The following is a 16,453-nucleotide window of genomic DNA, read 5'->3' on the forward strand; positions in this document are numbered from 1 at the left end:
ATACTCACCGACTTTCTCTACTCGTCGTCCCCATCCTCACCGACTCCTCTCTCTCTCTCCCATCTCACGCGACTCTCTCTTCTCTCTCTCATCGTCACGCGACTTCTCTCTTCTCTCTCTCGTCCATCCTCACGCTGTCTCTCTCTCCTGCTCGTCTCTCCTGAGTCTCCATCTCTCATCGCTCTCGTCCTCCTCGTCTCGCTCTGCTCTGCTCCTCTCTCGTCACCGTCTCTCTCTCTTCATTCTCTCCTACCGTTCTTGCTCTCTCTCATCCTCTTCGCATCCTCAGTCTCGTCTCTGCCTATCCTCTCTCTCTCTCTGCCTCGTCTCTTGTCTGCATCTCTCGCTTCTCTCATCTCTCTCTGCTGCTCTCTCTCCTTGTCTCGTTCTCTCTGTCTGCTCTCTCGTTTCTCCTGCTCTTCTCTGCTGTCTCTCTCTCTCTTCTCTCCGTCTCTCTCTCTCTTTCTCGGTCTCTCCTCTCTGCGTCTGCCCTCTCTCTCTCTGTCTCCTGCTCTCTCATCTCTCTCTTCTCCCTCTCTCTCTCGTCTGGTCTCTCTCTCTCTCTCCCTCTCTCGTCGTTCTCTCTCTCTCTCCGTTATCTCGTCTCTCCGCTCTTCTGCTCTCCCTCCGGTCCTCTTCTCGTCTCCATCGTCGCAGTCTCTCTCTCTCTCTCATCTGCACCCGTCTGCTCTTCTCTCGTCCTCACTCTTCCTTCTCCATCGCGTCACTCCTCTTCTCTCATCCTCACCTGCTCTCTCCATCCTCATCCTCTCTCTCCATCTCAGCCTCTCTCTCTCATCCTCACGGTCTCTCTCCTCCTCTACCTCTCTCTCCCTCCTCCTCTCTCCGTCTCACATCCTCACGTCTCTCTCCTCTCTCACAGTCTTCTTCTCCTCTCTTCCTCCTCAACGTCTCTCTTCCGTCGCTCCTCCCTCCTCACCCTTCTCATCCCTCATCCTCACCTGCTCTCTCGCATCCTCGCTACCTCTCTCTCCATCCTCCTCGCCGTCTCTCTGCTTCTCTCTCTTCTTCAATCATTCAATTCAATTCAATTCCAGGGGCTTTATTGCATGGGAAACATGTGTTAACATTGCAACAAGGAAATGAGGTAGACAATACAGAACAGTGAACAAACAAACGAATAACAGTCAAACTTACATGACAGAAGTTTCAAAACATAAAGGACTAGCGCAGTGTCTATATAAATATATACAGGTGTTGTTGTCAACAATGTACAAATGGGTGAAAGCCACTACAAGTTAAATAGTTAAGCAATAATTGGGTTGTATTACAGATGTGGTTTTGTTGTTTCAAAACTGGTGCCGCTTTTCGCTTGTGGCATACAGGTCACAAATCTTGCTGCTGTGATGGCAAGTCAGGGTGAAATTTCACGGCGCAGTGATAGGGAGTTTGATCAAATGGATTTGTTTTCCGAATTCTTTGTGGATCTGTTGATCTGAGGGAAATATTGTCTCTAATATGGTCCATGACATTGGGCAGGAGGTTAGGAAGGTGAGGCTCGGTTTGCGCACTCAAAATCTGTGGGGGCCAAGTTTGGGGTGGGCAAACATAGGCCTGTTTCTTCTCTTGAGAGGCATGTCTGCCTACGGCGGCCTTATCTCAATAGGCAAGGCTATGCTCACTGTCTGTAATGAGTCAAAGCTTTCGCTAAGTTGGGTCAGTCACAGTGGATCTGGGTATTCCTGGCCAGCTGTGTCTCTTGTTTAGGGCCAAATGCATTGCTAGTTTGCTCTGTTTTTTTTTGTTATTCCCTTTCCAATGTGTCAAGTTAATTATTGTTGTTTTCTCATGATTTGGTTGGTTCTATTTGGTGCGTTGTCCCTGGGTTTGTGGGGTGTGTTTGTGTTTTGTGCAAGCAGAAGCCCTAGGAAGCTTGCTGTAAGGGGACTTTCTGCCAGGTTGCATCTCTCCTGTAGGTTGATTGGTTGTTATGGAGGTTTGGGAATCGCTTCCTTTTAAGGTGGTTGTGTGAATCTTAACGGGCTCTTTTCTGGGATTTTGATAATTGAGGTGGGTGATCTGGCCTAATTCTGCTCTGCACTCGCATTATGTTGGGTGTTCTGCGTTGTAGCACGGGAGGGATATTTTTGTTGTTTGCAGAATTCTGATGCAGAGTCTCAATGTTGGTGTGTTGCATGCCCGCATTTGTGTGAAATCTTGGTTGGTGAGGCGGACAGGCCAGAGCTCACCCATAAGGGCAATGGGTCTATGATGATTAAGTATTTTTAGCGCAGATCCGAATTGGTAGGTTGAAATTTAATGTTCCTTCTTGAAGTGGGCGATAGAACTGCTTACCTTTGCCGTTGTGCTCTCAGATCGTTCACTATTGGTGGAGAGTTACCTTCTGTTCTCTGCGTCTCTCTCTTCTCCTCTGTCTCGTCTCTCCTCTCGTCTCGATTCTCTTCGTCCTCTCTCTTCTCTCCGTCTCGTCTCTCTCTCTCTCTCTCTCTCTCGTCGGTCTCTCTCCTCTCGTGCCTCCTCTCTCTCTCTATCTCAATCCTCAAACGTCTCTTCTTTCCTCTCTCTCCATCCTCACGTCTCTCTGCTCGTCTCCATCTCTCAAACTCGTCTCTCTCTCTCTCTCGTCCTGCTCACGCCCTCTCTCGTCTTCCATTCCTCAGTCAGCCCGTTCTCTCTGTCTCTCTCTCTCTCGTCGTCTGTTTCTGGTTTCTCTCTGGTCTCTCTCCGTCTCCTCTCTCTCTCTCTTTCTGTTCTCTCTCGTCCTCTTCGTCTCATCATCTCTTGCTTCTCTCTGTCTCTCTCTCGATCTGTCTCGCTTTCGGTCTCTCTCTCATGCTCTCTCTCTGCTCTCTGTCTCCTCTCTCTGTTCTCTTCTCATCTCTGTCCTATCTGGCCGCTCTCATGCTCCTCTCTCTCTGTCCTCTGCTCTTTCTCTCCATCTCTTGCCATCCTCAGCCCTCAGAAGCTGCTCTCTTCTCTTCTCTCCATCCTCAACGCCTCACGCCGTCGTCTTCTCTTGCTCATCTAGCTCACCCTCTCTCCTTCTCGTCTGCCATTCTCTCACGCTCAGGCTCTGCTCACGCCTATTCTTCTCTTCTTGGCCTCCATCCTCACCTCAGTCCTCGTTCTCTCTATTCCTCACCTCACCCCTGCTCTCTGATCCTCACGCCTCTTCATCTTCTCCATCCTCACCCTTATCTCTCTCTCCATGCCTACCCTCTCTCTCGTTCTCCAGTCTCACCTTCTTCTCTCTCTCATCCTCAACCCTCTTCCTCTCTCTCTCCATGCCCTCAGCTCTCTTCTGTCTCTTCTCCATCCTCCATCTCTCTCTCCTCCCTCCATCCAAACCTCATCTCAACACTCGTCCTCTCTCTCTCCCTTCCTCTCTCTCCCCATCCTCACCACTCTCTTCGGTCCTTCCTCCGATCCTCTAATCTCTCTTCTCTCTTCCTCTCTCTCTTCTCTCTCTCCTCTCTCTCCCTTCCTCTCTCTCTCTCTCTCTTCCTTCTCTCTTCCTCTCTCTCTCTCTCTCTCGTTCTCTCGTCCCGTCCTCCCCTCTTTCCCTCTGGTCCCGTTTCTTTCTCCGTCTCCTCGGAAAGAGTGAGCAGAGAAAAGAAGGAAGGAGAAGGAAACATACTGTGGGAGGCAGTGGTCCTTAGTGAGATAAATCAGTACCTCCCTAGACATATCCCTCGACTAGTCCCTCTCTCCCTCCCTGCTATTACCAGAGCATAGGCACAGAGCTTAAACAGGCATCCCTTAGGCAGTCTGACAACTAAACCCACCCCTGCTACTGAACACTGAACAGCCTACTTCAGAAAGAAAATGTATCTCAGATATTAAGCCCTCCCTCTAGTGGTAGTATCTGACCAGTGCAGCCATTTTACTAAAACTCCAAGGCTCTGATCAAAATGATCTATTTCTAAAAAGGCATCCGTCCTTTCTTCCTGCCTTGAAATAATCTTTGATCTTGATCTATGTAGGGGAAACTTATCAGGTTAGATCCGTGGCTCCACTCTGGCCGTTAATTAAATTACAATTAGGAGATTCAAAAGCCATCCTGTGTGAATCTGACGATGCCATTCAATAGAACGTCTATTTCTTAATTATTCCTGTCACCCCTCCCTCCATAGCTCCTAAGGGAGGATAGAGGGGGGGATTTAAGGTTTAAGAATTTCCTCCCTTCTTCTCCCCTTCTACCACCTCCCCAGGAAGCCCCCAGGTGTTTGAGTAATCAGAAACGGGGAAGACAGTGGTGTGTGTGTGTGCCTGTGTGTATCTGTGTGTGTGGAGGTGTGTGTGTACTATTCAGTGTATGCGTGTGACTAAGTGCGCGTGTTTGCGCCTCGCTGACAAACACTATAGCGCCAACAGCCCCTTGGCGTCAGGCAGCCTTGTCACCAGCAACAAGCGAAAAAAAGAAGTGCAGGCGGGACAAGCGGAGGCCTCAAGCCCGTGCTTTCTAGGGGGGATTTGGAAATGCCAATGTGGAACAGCTGYAGACGGATGAGACAGACGCGGTAAAAGAGAATGTGTCCGCTAAACACACTGGTATTTGTCTCCACAGTCTATAGCATACCTACTCTCCACTCTGTAGCAGGGACTGAACACCATGCACCCAGGACTTTGAAATAGAAGACAGAGGACCACCATGCCTGGAAAGCCGCAAGCCAGCTCGCCCTCTCCCGTAGCCCAGAGTGGGTGCCTGGAGCCTGGGTTAGATTCATGGCAGAGCTGGGCAGCGCCCGGCACCCGGGGAAGCCTGAACTTCACAGCTGTGATGCCAGGGGCAGGACAAGGACAGTGTGATTGACTGGCATGGTGGGAGACAATGGGCGAGGCGGAGGACAGACAGAAGCTGGCATGCCAGGGATAGGTGTATGTGTCCTGGGCTGTGACCGGCATCGCTGTGAAGGCCAGTCTCTCCGGTCTATGACTCAGAACCACTTCTCCTCTCACTGACTCTGTCGCTTTAGTTTGATTGTGTGTGTGAGATTCATGTCGTGAGTCAGTGTGTGTGTGTGAGAGAGCGAGAGAGAGATGCAAGTTGGTGTGTGTGTGTGTTAGTGTGTGTGGAGGGATATCTATCAGGGGAAGTCAACTGTATATCATCTCTCGCTCTGCAGCCAGACGCCCTTGTACAGGACACACATTTGAAATCTATCCAGCAGAGTAGAATGGAGCTGTCTGGATGTTTTGTCCATCTTTTTCACTTTTTTCTCTCTCTGCTTCTTTTCTCTTTCTCTCGCTCTCTCTCTTCTTTCTCGCTCTCTCTCTCCCTTTCTCCCCCTCTTATCGCTCTCTTCTCTCCCTCTCCATTCTCTCTCTCTTTCTCGTTCTCTCCCCCTCTCTTCCACCCTCTCTCGCTCTATGTCACTGTCTGTGTGTATCTGACCTTTTCTCTCCACACTGCATTCAAATGTGTTATTCCTCTCTGAGTACACTGTATACCCAAGCTGAAGCATCCCTCCCGTTGGAATACATATATTCCATGTCAATCCCTTTTCTCCTAACATCCTCACACATCTCTCCCCATATGAATTTAGAACGGATTCATCTTCACCATATAACGACAGTGTGATCTCTGCAGTAGCTGTCAGTCTAACGGTTCTGTTTAATCCATTGAAATATAATTCTAGTTATGGTTTTATCGCTCCTCTCCTATCTGCCACTCTGGGTTTGCGTGTTGATGTCAGAGTGAGGGACTGGGGCTCGTGTGGAAATCAAAGATGTCAGTTCTTTAATTAGCTAGAGCAATCTTTTCCCTCCGTCTCCCTGATGAGGGCTCCTGTCCCTCTCCCGTCCCTCTCCCGTTCCCCTCTCCTCCTCCAGCCACACAGGCCTGTAATTGGACCGCTGTCTAACTGTGAAAGATCCAATCGGAGCGTGCCGTGTCGGTGGACCACGAGTCCCTATAAGCTCCCACACCAACCAAGGASCGCTGCAGTGTTACATCACTGACATCCATCTTTATTTCCTACATACATTGGATTTGACTGGAATTCAGTTCAACGACTGTAGTATAACTTCAATGCCTGAACCGTAGTAGGTTGGAGGTGTCGCTGTTAAGTCAGACTTATTGTCACTCAAATCTAACATCAAAGAAATGCTTTCCCTAAAAAACTGCTTATGAGTGCTAAATAACCCACTCTATATTCTACCAGAAATCACCTCACAACCTTGGACCATGTTCAACTGAAATGATGACATCCTTTCTGTCCTATCGGAAATGGCCCTCCTCCAAGTACTCCACAGCCCTATTTATTAACAAATCATACCCATAATGCATTATTTGACCATCCCCATCCTTATCCCTTTAGCACAGTGTAACATCAAAGTCACATTGGGACTTCAACTGCGATGGTTCAGGTATTGAAGTTCTACTGCACTCTAAGTAGGGCCAAGCCTATAGCTCTGCTCCTGAAAGTTAGATTGCACCGCTGCTGTACGATTCAAGTACTTGTTCTACTCCAAGTAGGAGGGCTAATCCTGTGGCTCTGTGAGCTCCTGTCCTGGTGTTCCCTGAGCTGGAGCCAGGCTGTCTAAACCCTGCCAGCCTGCCACGTCCATGCCTCCTGGAACTTAAACGAGCATGGCTGGAAGGGAAGGGAAGTGCTGAGCTTCTCAGAGACCCTGGCCTCCTCACAACCTCGCAGCTCTCTGTCTCTCTCCCGCTCTCCCTCTCGTTAGCTCTCGCTCCCGCTCTTCCTCTCGTTAGCGTTCGCTCGCTCTCTCTCCCACTCTTCCTCTCGTTAGCGCCCCCTCTGTCTCTCATCCCCTAGCGTTTACAGTGGCTCAGAGGTAAGAGAAGGCAGACAAAGGCAGGTAGACTTTAAAAAGGGTTGAGCTGCTTCGCAGGCTCCCCCTGTGCTGACCTCTGAGTGGCTGGGACAAAGAGACTCCTAGCTGGGAGACAGCTGCTCAGCCACCCTGGCTCTCTTGTTCTCTCTCTGTCTCCAGCTATGCAGGTTCAGTATAGGTCAGCACTCAGTACTCACAGAAACGTCTGTTAAATGCCTGGCAGCAAGAGCACAGGGAAGGAATAKGAAGGAACTCTCTCACTCTCCTTTTCATTCTTTCTCTGTTTGCCTCTGTCCTCTGTCATTCATTCCCTCTCTTTTTCTCGAGAGTCCCTTTCTTTTATTGGCTCCCGTGATAGAGACGAGCAAAAAAGACCATAAAATACATTATATAAATACTGAGCTAAATTGTATGCAATTAACCATATGTTGTGGTCAATTAACCATGTATTTGTGGATTTTGATGTGTGCTTGGGGTTATTGTCTTCCTCGAAGATCCACTTGGGGCCAAGATTCAGCCTCCTGGCAGAGGCAACCTGGTTCTTTTGCCTTAAAAGGTACCAGGTAAAGTGCATGATGCCGTTGACCTTAACAAGGGCCACGGGACCAGTGAAAGCATAGTAACACCATAACGTCAAAGATCCACCACCATATTTTACAGCAGGGATGAGGTATTTTCTGCATATGCATTGTTCAACACTGGTGTGCGTGGCCAAGAAGCTCTATTTTTTTTTCATGCCATCCAACAAATGTAAACGCCAGGGGTTTGCTAAACGGCATTGGCACTTGGATCGGAACCTGCGCTACAGTCTGATGACATGAATATAGTGCTCTTCGGCCTCATACACCAGTGGTGGGTCTGGCGTGGAAATAAGGATTTATAAGCAGAAAAGATGGTGGTGGATTTTAGATTTAACCTTTATTTAACTAGGCAAGTCAGTTAAGAACTAATTCTTATTTACAATGACGGCCTACCCCYGCCAAACCCGGACGACGCTGGGCCAATTGTGCGCCGCCCTATGGGACTCCCAATCACGGCTGGATGTGATGCAGCCTGGAATCGAACCAGGGTGTCTGTAGTGACGCCTCAAGCCTGTAGTGACGACCACTGCGCCACTTGGGAGCCCAATGTTGATGTTATGGAGCCATTTTGCTTCCACGGGTCCTGGGGCTGCTGTTATAGGAAAAATCCACTCAAAACCCCGAATTCCTATAARTTACCGTGTTAAATAACACTAATATGTGAGAACAATATTTTGAGAAGCAAATGTTTAATTTTGTTGTTATAAAAAGGTTGGTAGCAACATATGAAAACAGTTTGTTGCAGCTCAAGTCTAAATACAAAACCCACAATGCAATTCCCGCTAMCAAACGTAGCTACACACAATAATACCAAAGTCAATAACAGCATGTGAAGTAGCTAGTTTGCTGTAAAACCGCCTAAAAAACCTGAACTAGCAATTTAGGAGTCTACAGTCTCAACATGTACAACATGCAGATTGATTGCCTCACAGAGTGGAGTCTGACATTCGCAAAGACACCGTGCAATGCACCCTGGACTGAAGAGGTAGACAAATAGGAGAAATGTGGTGGACCCTCTGTTAAATTACACAATTCTCAAGCTAGGAATATCGCAAAAAATATGATCAATTGCTTATTGGAGAGAAGACAACCTCCCTGGTTATGACATCGGRCAGTATTGAAATCTGACATGTATGATAGATGCTTTCCTCATCTAAATGTTGTATTCCTATTAACTTCCAGTGTAGGGAGAGAGACTTTATCGCAATGCTACGTCATACCGGACTAATTTCTGCCTTGTTGGACGGAAATAGCTCAGATAACWTTCAAAATGGGTGAATCTTTCCTTTAAGGTCAACTGCATCATGAACTTTGCCCAGTATCAGGTTATTTCAGCCGAAAAACTTGTTGCKTCTGCCAGGAAGCTGAAATTTGGCCGCAAGTGGATCTTCCAGCAAGACAATAACCCCAAGCACATATCAAAATCCACAAAGAAATGGTTCATTGACCACAAAATGTACATTTTGCAATGACCATCTCAGTCTCTGGACGTGAACCCCATTGAAAACCAGTGGTTTGAATTGATGAGGTCAGTCCATAAGAACAGATGAAGGATATCAAGGATCTGGAAAGGTTCTGTATGGAGGAATGGTCTAAGATCCCTCCCAATGTGTTCTCCAATCTCATATATATATTTTTTTTTACGTCTCAGTGCCGTTATCCTTGCAAGGTGAGGCATCGGAAGGTATTGAAAACAGGGGTGCCAATAATTTTGAACCCTCTCTTTCTGTGAAAAAATATATATTACTTGTTAAACAAAATCTCTTTACCTTAACAAATGTATTAGTATAAAATAATATAATTGCAACAAAAAAAATCAAGCACACAATATAGCTCAGTATTTGTATGATGTTTTTTATACAGTATTTTTTGATCATCTTTACCAAGGGTGCCAATAATTATGGCAAGTAAATGTGCGCCATCTTGAACTAAATGTGTGTGTTTGTGCGCCCGTTACAGACAGTGTGCACGTACAATACAATATGTGTAACCTCGGTAGCTGTGGTGCTGTCCAATTTGTGCACTGCTTTTTATACAGTGCAGTAGATGCAAACCCTATCCATCAGAGAGCTGAGAGCAGCTGTCTTACACAACCCATGCCGAGCAGCTATCTCTATCTCGCTCGCCTTCATCCTCCCTTTCTCATTCTGAGGGACGGGGACCATCGCTATGTACCCCTCCCCTCCCTTTCCACTCCACCTCTCTTTTCCCCCACTCACTCGCTCTCCTCCTTATCTCCCCTCTCTCTCATTCTATTTCCCCCCCCCTCCCTTTCCACACATAACTCTCTCCCCATTTTCCCTCTTCCTCCCCATCTCGAGCCATTTCTTCCCAGGCACAGCCAGGAGCCAAAGCAATAAGACAGCTTTATTGGTGGTGTGCTGCAAACGCCCTGGATCAGGGAAGTGTGTTGGCGCAGTGTGCACACTCTACTTGTCATAATGATGAAGTTACTAGGCGACACAAATGCTAATCACCAGGAGGCAGCCCAGCTACAGGGAATGGAAAGTAAGACGGCAATGTAAATAGAAAGTTAAAGGAGCATAGTGCTACTGTTGATGCTAATCCTAGGCTGGTGTTGTAGATAGAGGGATACGGTTTGTCTAACTATAGAGCCATTTACACCACACCAGAGCAATGTTCTGTGTCGTGACTTAAAATACAATTATAGTCATCGTAGTAAATGTACGGCTGCGCTTCGACCGACGTTTCCCTAGCTTTCCAATACGGAAGAAGAAAGGATGAGGAGAGGGAGATGGATGAGGAGGAGGAGAGAGGAGAAGGCTGGGATGGAGTGGGAGAGAAATATAACCAGTCGAGTCAAATGCAACTGCTTTGACGTTGTATTGTATGTTAGCTTGGGTGTGGACATATCAATGGGAGTATATGAGGAAAGGGTGTTAGGACTTCCCTACCATCCACGCTTCTCTGAGACTACTTCCACACGCGCGCACACACACAGTTTTCTAGCAAAGGTGTTTGAATCTGGTTGAAATGTGCTGCAGTTGAACTGAGGGCAGTTCTCAAATTATTTTCAACCTGTTCCCAGTTGTACAGCTGTTCATCTTTTACACACAAAGCAAGGATTCTGGTTTTGTAAGACTGTATGTGTGTGTGTGTACACTGCCACAACTGGTACCTCACCTCCCCTTTCTCCCTTCCTCTTGTCCTCTCCCTTTCTCTCCCCCTCCCTCCCTCCTACAGGAGAGCTCATCTTTCCCTGGTCTGTCCCCACTACCCATTGCCCTCCAAATCACCTGCCCACAGCATATTAGATGAGGAGGAGTCTCCCTTGTCTCCTCCAGCCTGCCAACTGCCTGACTGGACAGTGTTAGAGACTGTAATGGCTGCCCAGAGACTCCCTGTACTGGGCCAAAATGGTTCCTGAGTTGACCATGAGAGGGCACTTCTCCTAGTGTAGATGGAAACAAAGGAGCCACATCTAAATGAAAGGAGAATCTTGACAGCATTTTTGCAAGCTTTATTCTCTTTCTGGACATAGTTGGATATGACTATTCACTCTGCGTTGACAGTTTCATAGGGCTCGTTCCTGGTTACGGATAATTCATTTTAATAAAGGCTTTTGATCTTAATGGTAAGAGTGCCTTGAATGAGCTATGTCCACGGAGGTTTAGCGTTCCAATTTTTGACGACATTAGTGTCATTTAAAATGCATTCATTAGTAAAATGCGTTCTATGTTTGGGAGGGATGCTATTTGAGAGAATCACAGTGGTTTCACATTTCTATCTGGGTCACAGGCTTCCGTTCCGACGCCCCCCCCTCCCTTAAAACTCCTCTTCCTTCTTTCATTTCACGGACCCCTCYGCTCAATTAGGAAGTCCTCCTTCCTCCCCCTCCATACCTCTGTCCTATCGGAGCTTTGCTCTCCTAATGCATCTCTGAGACAGACAGGGAACCTTCGAAGTGCCACTCGGGAATAAACCGTGTGTACGTAGCTAACGCGCATAAATGAGTAACAGCAAATCCACCGGCGCCTACTCCCCACACCCCTCCTCCTCTCCTCCTCCACCCCAAACACACACCGCAACACTAGCGCCAACCGCAACGACTGAACCGGCAACAAAAAAAAACGCGAACAAACTCGAAAACCTCGATCAGCAGGAGAGCGGAGAAGAGCGATGCTCGACTGACAAACAACGACGGAAGAAAAGATGAAAGGGAAAAACGAGGCCTCCAAATTCAATTACAACGAAGGCTGAAAATAGAACGAACCGGGGGCACCGTTGTCAACAGGCTGCTCGGCTACTGTTGTGCGCCACCTTTAGCTTTATCGCTAACCCCGTGTGGAACACATGCCACGGCGAGAAAGGACAATTTCCATCACAATGGCCATGGAGAAGAGACTGTCACGCGGTGCTCTATTCTTCCAGGCTGTGATGCATGGACTTCTGTCCCGGTGCTGACTGATGGATCTAGCTTTTCTCTGCACGAGACAATAGAACCAAGGTGTGTGGGCTCGATCCCCACGGTGACAGGGGATGCCAGAGTATAGAGAGGGGCCGCATCACTCCTGGTTATCACTCCACAGGGGCAAGCGTTTTGGCTTTGAAACAGTGGAGTGGGTCTATTTTCTCAGAGTTTACCTTAGACAGACTCCCCCAAAATACCAGTAATTGGAGCCATAGAATGAGTCCCCTGGAACACTGTGATACACTCATCGGTGTCTAAGAAAACAAGAATTATTACAAAGACAATTAACCCATTCCTTGCCTTCCAGGGTAGTGGTTCTACCAGCGTGAACAGATCAAGCTCAGTATGATCAGGGATCAGAAACAGAAAATGTCTTCCTTGGAATAACCATGGTGGAGGTTGAGTTGACATGAATACAGTAGAAAACAGCGGAGAGAGACACCAAGTGAGAGTTTTTGAATTGGCAACAAATACCCTCATAATATAACCAGCATATTAAAGGGATTGTTAAAAGTTTTATTGTACATAATCATGATGAGTGCTATATATTACATTGTTGGGTGGCATACTCATCTGCTGAGCCATAGGTGTGTGTGTGTGTGCGTCTTTCTGTATGTCTGTGTTCGAGAGCCAGAGGTTTCCCTCCAGCCACCTACACACAGCTCTAGCATTGAGGCTTAAAGCTCTCACTGTACTTCCATCCAACCCTGCCCCGGCAGGCCTACACGTCCAGTGGCTATATCCACATTACTATCCCCCAAATACAGCCAGCTACAGCCAGTGAGACAGCTATATTCTGGCCTGCTGGTGGGATTTCAGCCCACGTAGACGTGAGGTTGTTTGCCTAAGGACAATCACTGCTCTCTCTGCCTTAATTGCCTGGAAAGTATGCAAGTGTACACTAAATATGTATGAAGCGTTTACACGGAGGTACATAGATATTGCATATTTCCTCTGCGGGAAAAGGCTTACATTTGACAGATAATAACTCTTGGGTTGTGGGTTCGAATCCCGTACGGGTTGAATGTATGTCACTTAATTAACATTATATAAAAACAACCATATTATTTGAGTCTCTCACTTTCTCTCTCTCTCCACCGTATTCCTTTAGATCGACTTATACTTTAGCCCTGTTATCCCTCCACTGTCCCTCCCTCCATCCCGGTGGTCCTACCTGTGGGGAAGCGTTCGATAACGGGCTGGCTGTCCACCTGCAGGGTAGCGTTGCCGCCGCTGCGCGTGAAGCGCACCACGTGGTATTTGCCGTCGCTCACCATCACCGCGCTCTCCTCGATGACGATGTCGTCCGTTCCCACGTTGAAGATGACGCCGATCCTTCCTCGTTCCTAGAAGGGAAGAGAGAGAAAAGGGAGCTTAGCGGGAGACAACGTCTTTCATCTCTGCTCAAGTGTGGATCGGTGAAAGGTGTGTCCGGGTTCTGGATAGGACCAAGCAGACTTCGAACCCAGGTCGAAGGTCATCGGATGCAACTTTAAACCATGTTAGCCCGCTGAGCTAAAGCCTACAGTTGGCATTAGCTCTGGGTGCTATCCACCACATCACCTTTAGATCTAGGATGGATTACTCATCACTTTAGTGTAGGTAACCTAACAGCGTCCACTAAACATAAATGAAAGGGCTATTCAAATATGCCATTATATTTCCATCAAGTTTAAAACAGTGTTCAACATACACACTCTACAGTATGACAAGTACAGTGCAGTGGCCAATGTTCCAGTGTGTGTTCTGATCACTGTTGGGGCGTAACGGCGTTCAGTCATGCGTGAAGAATGAATGAAGAATGGACTACTTGTTGAGGACTCCGCCACCTTTAGCATTCATCACCCTCTTAACCCCCTCCCCTCTCGCTCTATTAGTGTTGACAGCCTCCTACTGCTTTGAGTTTATTACATTCTACCGCCACCCCCCCCTCTCTCTCCACTCCTCCCATCCCTCGCTCCCCTCTTTTACCCTCCTCCTGCGCCTCTCGTCCTCTCCTGTCCTCAGTCCCCAGGAAAGGTCAAAGTCATTTACAGAGTTACTCTGGCTGCCATGAGGGGATGGAGGGAGGGAGAGCGAGGGAGGGAAAGGTAGAAACTACACTACAGACGGAGACTCCTCCACTCTTCACTCAAAAAAGTTGCTATCTAGAACCCAAAAGGAGAACCATTTTGGGTTCGATGTAGATGGGTTCTACATGGAACTCAAAAGACTTCTACCTGGAACCAAAAAGGGTTCTACCAAGAACCAAAAAGGGTTCTACCTGAAATCAAAAAGGGTTATTCTATGGGGACAGCCGAACCCCTTTGGAACACTTGTTTTCTTAGAGTGTAGCTTCTGTCGTGCGTGTTCACTGCTGTGACTATCTAATGCCAGCCGGTGCCCTACCCATTGGCCGCTTGTCCGTGCCTTTTCCAACAACACTTCCTGGTTTGACACGAGAGGTCATGCTCGTTTGCTGCGGGGACCGCAGTGCACGCCGCTATTGCTCTGCTCTAGACCCCCTCTCCGCCGCCATCTCCATTGATTGCTCCAATCTAATTAGCTATGTGCATTTATTTAGTTGAAAAACCTTCTCCGCATGCCACAATATTGTTGAGGTTCAGCTATGGCTTTAGCTTACAGCACTGTTTTAATAATTCATGCTCCATTAAATGTTTTCGGAATATGTTAAAAAAGCTGCTAAAATGTTATAGGGACTAAAGTATCAAGTTAATTGAGTAAATAGGAGCGATAGGTTGGGATGTAAATTGATGAGTGGTGTAATCACGGTCACATTTATCGAACACGTGCTATTTAACGAGGCGCGAGCTCGGGTGACAGGGACGATTAAGTGCGCTCAAATGGTGGTGTCACTGGATGTGTTCAGAGCGTGATTAATACCTTTAAAGGATCAACGGGGGCTTAGCCAAATGTATCAGTCAAACTGTCTGTCAGAATAATAAAGCTGGTTCATTTTGAATAGGCATCTGTGTTTGACGGTGCTAGCTACCGCACCTACGATCACCGAGGCTTAAATACGGTGGAATTAAAATATCTATTGAGTTTGTTGACATTACAAAGGAACTTTGGAGTGATGACCTAAGCCTCTTAGGGATGTCAAGCATAAGTCCTCAGGGGACACACGGCTCCTTGGCACTTTATCAATCAATGACCGTTATTGAATGACCAGAGACTCCGTATAGGACTGCCTGGCTTCTCGTATCTAAACCCACTATTGATTAATAAGAACAAACAGAAATGATGGCAATTGAAGATTGGAGTTTGACGTCCCTTTAATGATCACACCACCTTTTTTACTCCCAGAGGGAAAAAAATCTAACTTGCGGAGGTTAGCCAAATGCTAACTCAGTGCAGTAAACAGTAGGTAAGGACTTCTCCTGCCTCACCACTGCCCACCCACAATAAAGTGCTAACACTAATTGCGTTACCTTTTTCCTCGAGAATTAATTAAATTTTCCACTAGACAATCATTTTCTTTGGGAAATGAATCCCTAGTATTAGGGTATTAGCGGAGGGGGAAGCGCACGGGGAAAGAGATATTTACAGAGAGATTAGCATTTATGTTCCGCAACATTAGGGCTTCTTCTCTCTCTTGCCTGCACTGGGGAATGTATCGACCCCATTACACAAAGCAGCCGACGGGAATCGCTGTTTTTTTAAAGATGATTTCTGTGTTGCCGTAATATCATTTTAATGGCCGTTCCCTTAAGCGAAATATCTCAGGAAGAAAAAAAGGCCCATAATCCCCTATGACTGGGAGCAGTCATGCCCATACAGTAACCGTGAAATGAAGGGAGAGGGGAAAGGAGGATGGCTTAGGTACAGCACTGTAGTAACCAACAATACAAATCAAATGTCTTTTAAACATGAAAAGCTTAAAAAACAGTTAAGACAGCGAAGACGCCTCCTAATTTGTTTTAACTGGGAGTTTAATGGGCACTATTGTTTGGTTTTTATCGTGCTAGTCCCAGTTGTTAGTTAGCTGGGTCAATCATGTGGATCGGTAGGGGGGCCGTTGTGGTCTTGGAGGGACCGGAGTCCTGTTGGGTTTATGGATGCTTTTCAATTAACCACTGATTTAAACCTAGAGGGGATGTACCATCACATCCTGCTAATGACTTCAATTAAACAATCAAAGCCCTGGGATGGTATAGAGAAGGCCTAAGGAGCCTCCCCCCCCGTGGTCACACAGCCAGGGTGGAGTTACTACACAGCTCTCTGGGGTGGGCTACAAATTAGAGTTAAAAGCTTCCGGCAGATTCCGGAGGATCCACAAGTCTCTTATTCCAAGTGTGGTTGCGTAACCCCTAACTTTTTGGTTTTATGCTTTTACTTTGTGTCCAGTAGGGTTTTAGATGAAGGTGTTACCGTTATAAGAAGGGCCAAGTGTTGTTCCTGACCGCCTCATCTGACTAGTAAAAACTTTTCAAGCAATAGTACATTGGTGTCAGAAATGGGAAGAGTAGAAGTAAAAACCTAGGCTACGGAGAGTATTTCAGAGGGGATATTTGGACATGACCTTGCAGTGTGTGAGTGTGGTTGAGGTAAGCTGGGCATACGGACGGGAATGTGAATGAGGAGTACCAGACCGAGGCCCCTGTGTGTGTGTGTGTGTGTGTGTGTGTGTGTGTGTGTGTGTGTGTGTGTGTGTGTG

At 47.2% G+C, this 16,453-nt stretch overlaps 1 protein-coding gene across 5 annotated transcripts in view; it reads right to left on the bottom strand.

Moving 5' to 3' along the window:
• Positions 1 to 16,453, bottom strand: part of LOC111960288 (neurexin-2-like) — a 504,177-nt gene that overhangs the window by 44,126 nt on the left and 443,598 nt on the right. For all 5 annotated transcript variants that reach the window (XM_023982225.2, XM_070437965.1, XM_070437964.1 and 2 more), the window contains one exon: positions 12,971 to 13,142. In XM_023982225.2, the coding sequence (XP_023837993.2) occupies positions 12,971 to 13,142 (172 nt within the window). The remainder of the gene's footprint in view (positions 1 to 12,970; positions 13,143 to 16,453) is intronic.

This window comes from Salvelinus sp. IW2-2015, linkage group LG37 (genome assembly GCF_002910315.2).
Source record: "Salvelinus sp. IW2-2015 linkage group LG37, ASM291031v2, whole genome shotgun sequence".
Taxonomy (NCBI): Eukaryota; Metazoa; Chordata; class Actinopteri; order Salmoniformes; family Salmonidae; genus Salvelinus; species Salvelinus sp. IW2-2015.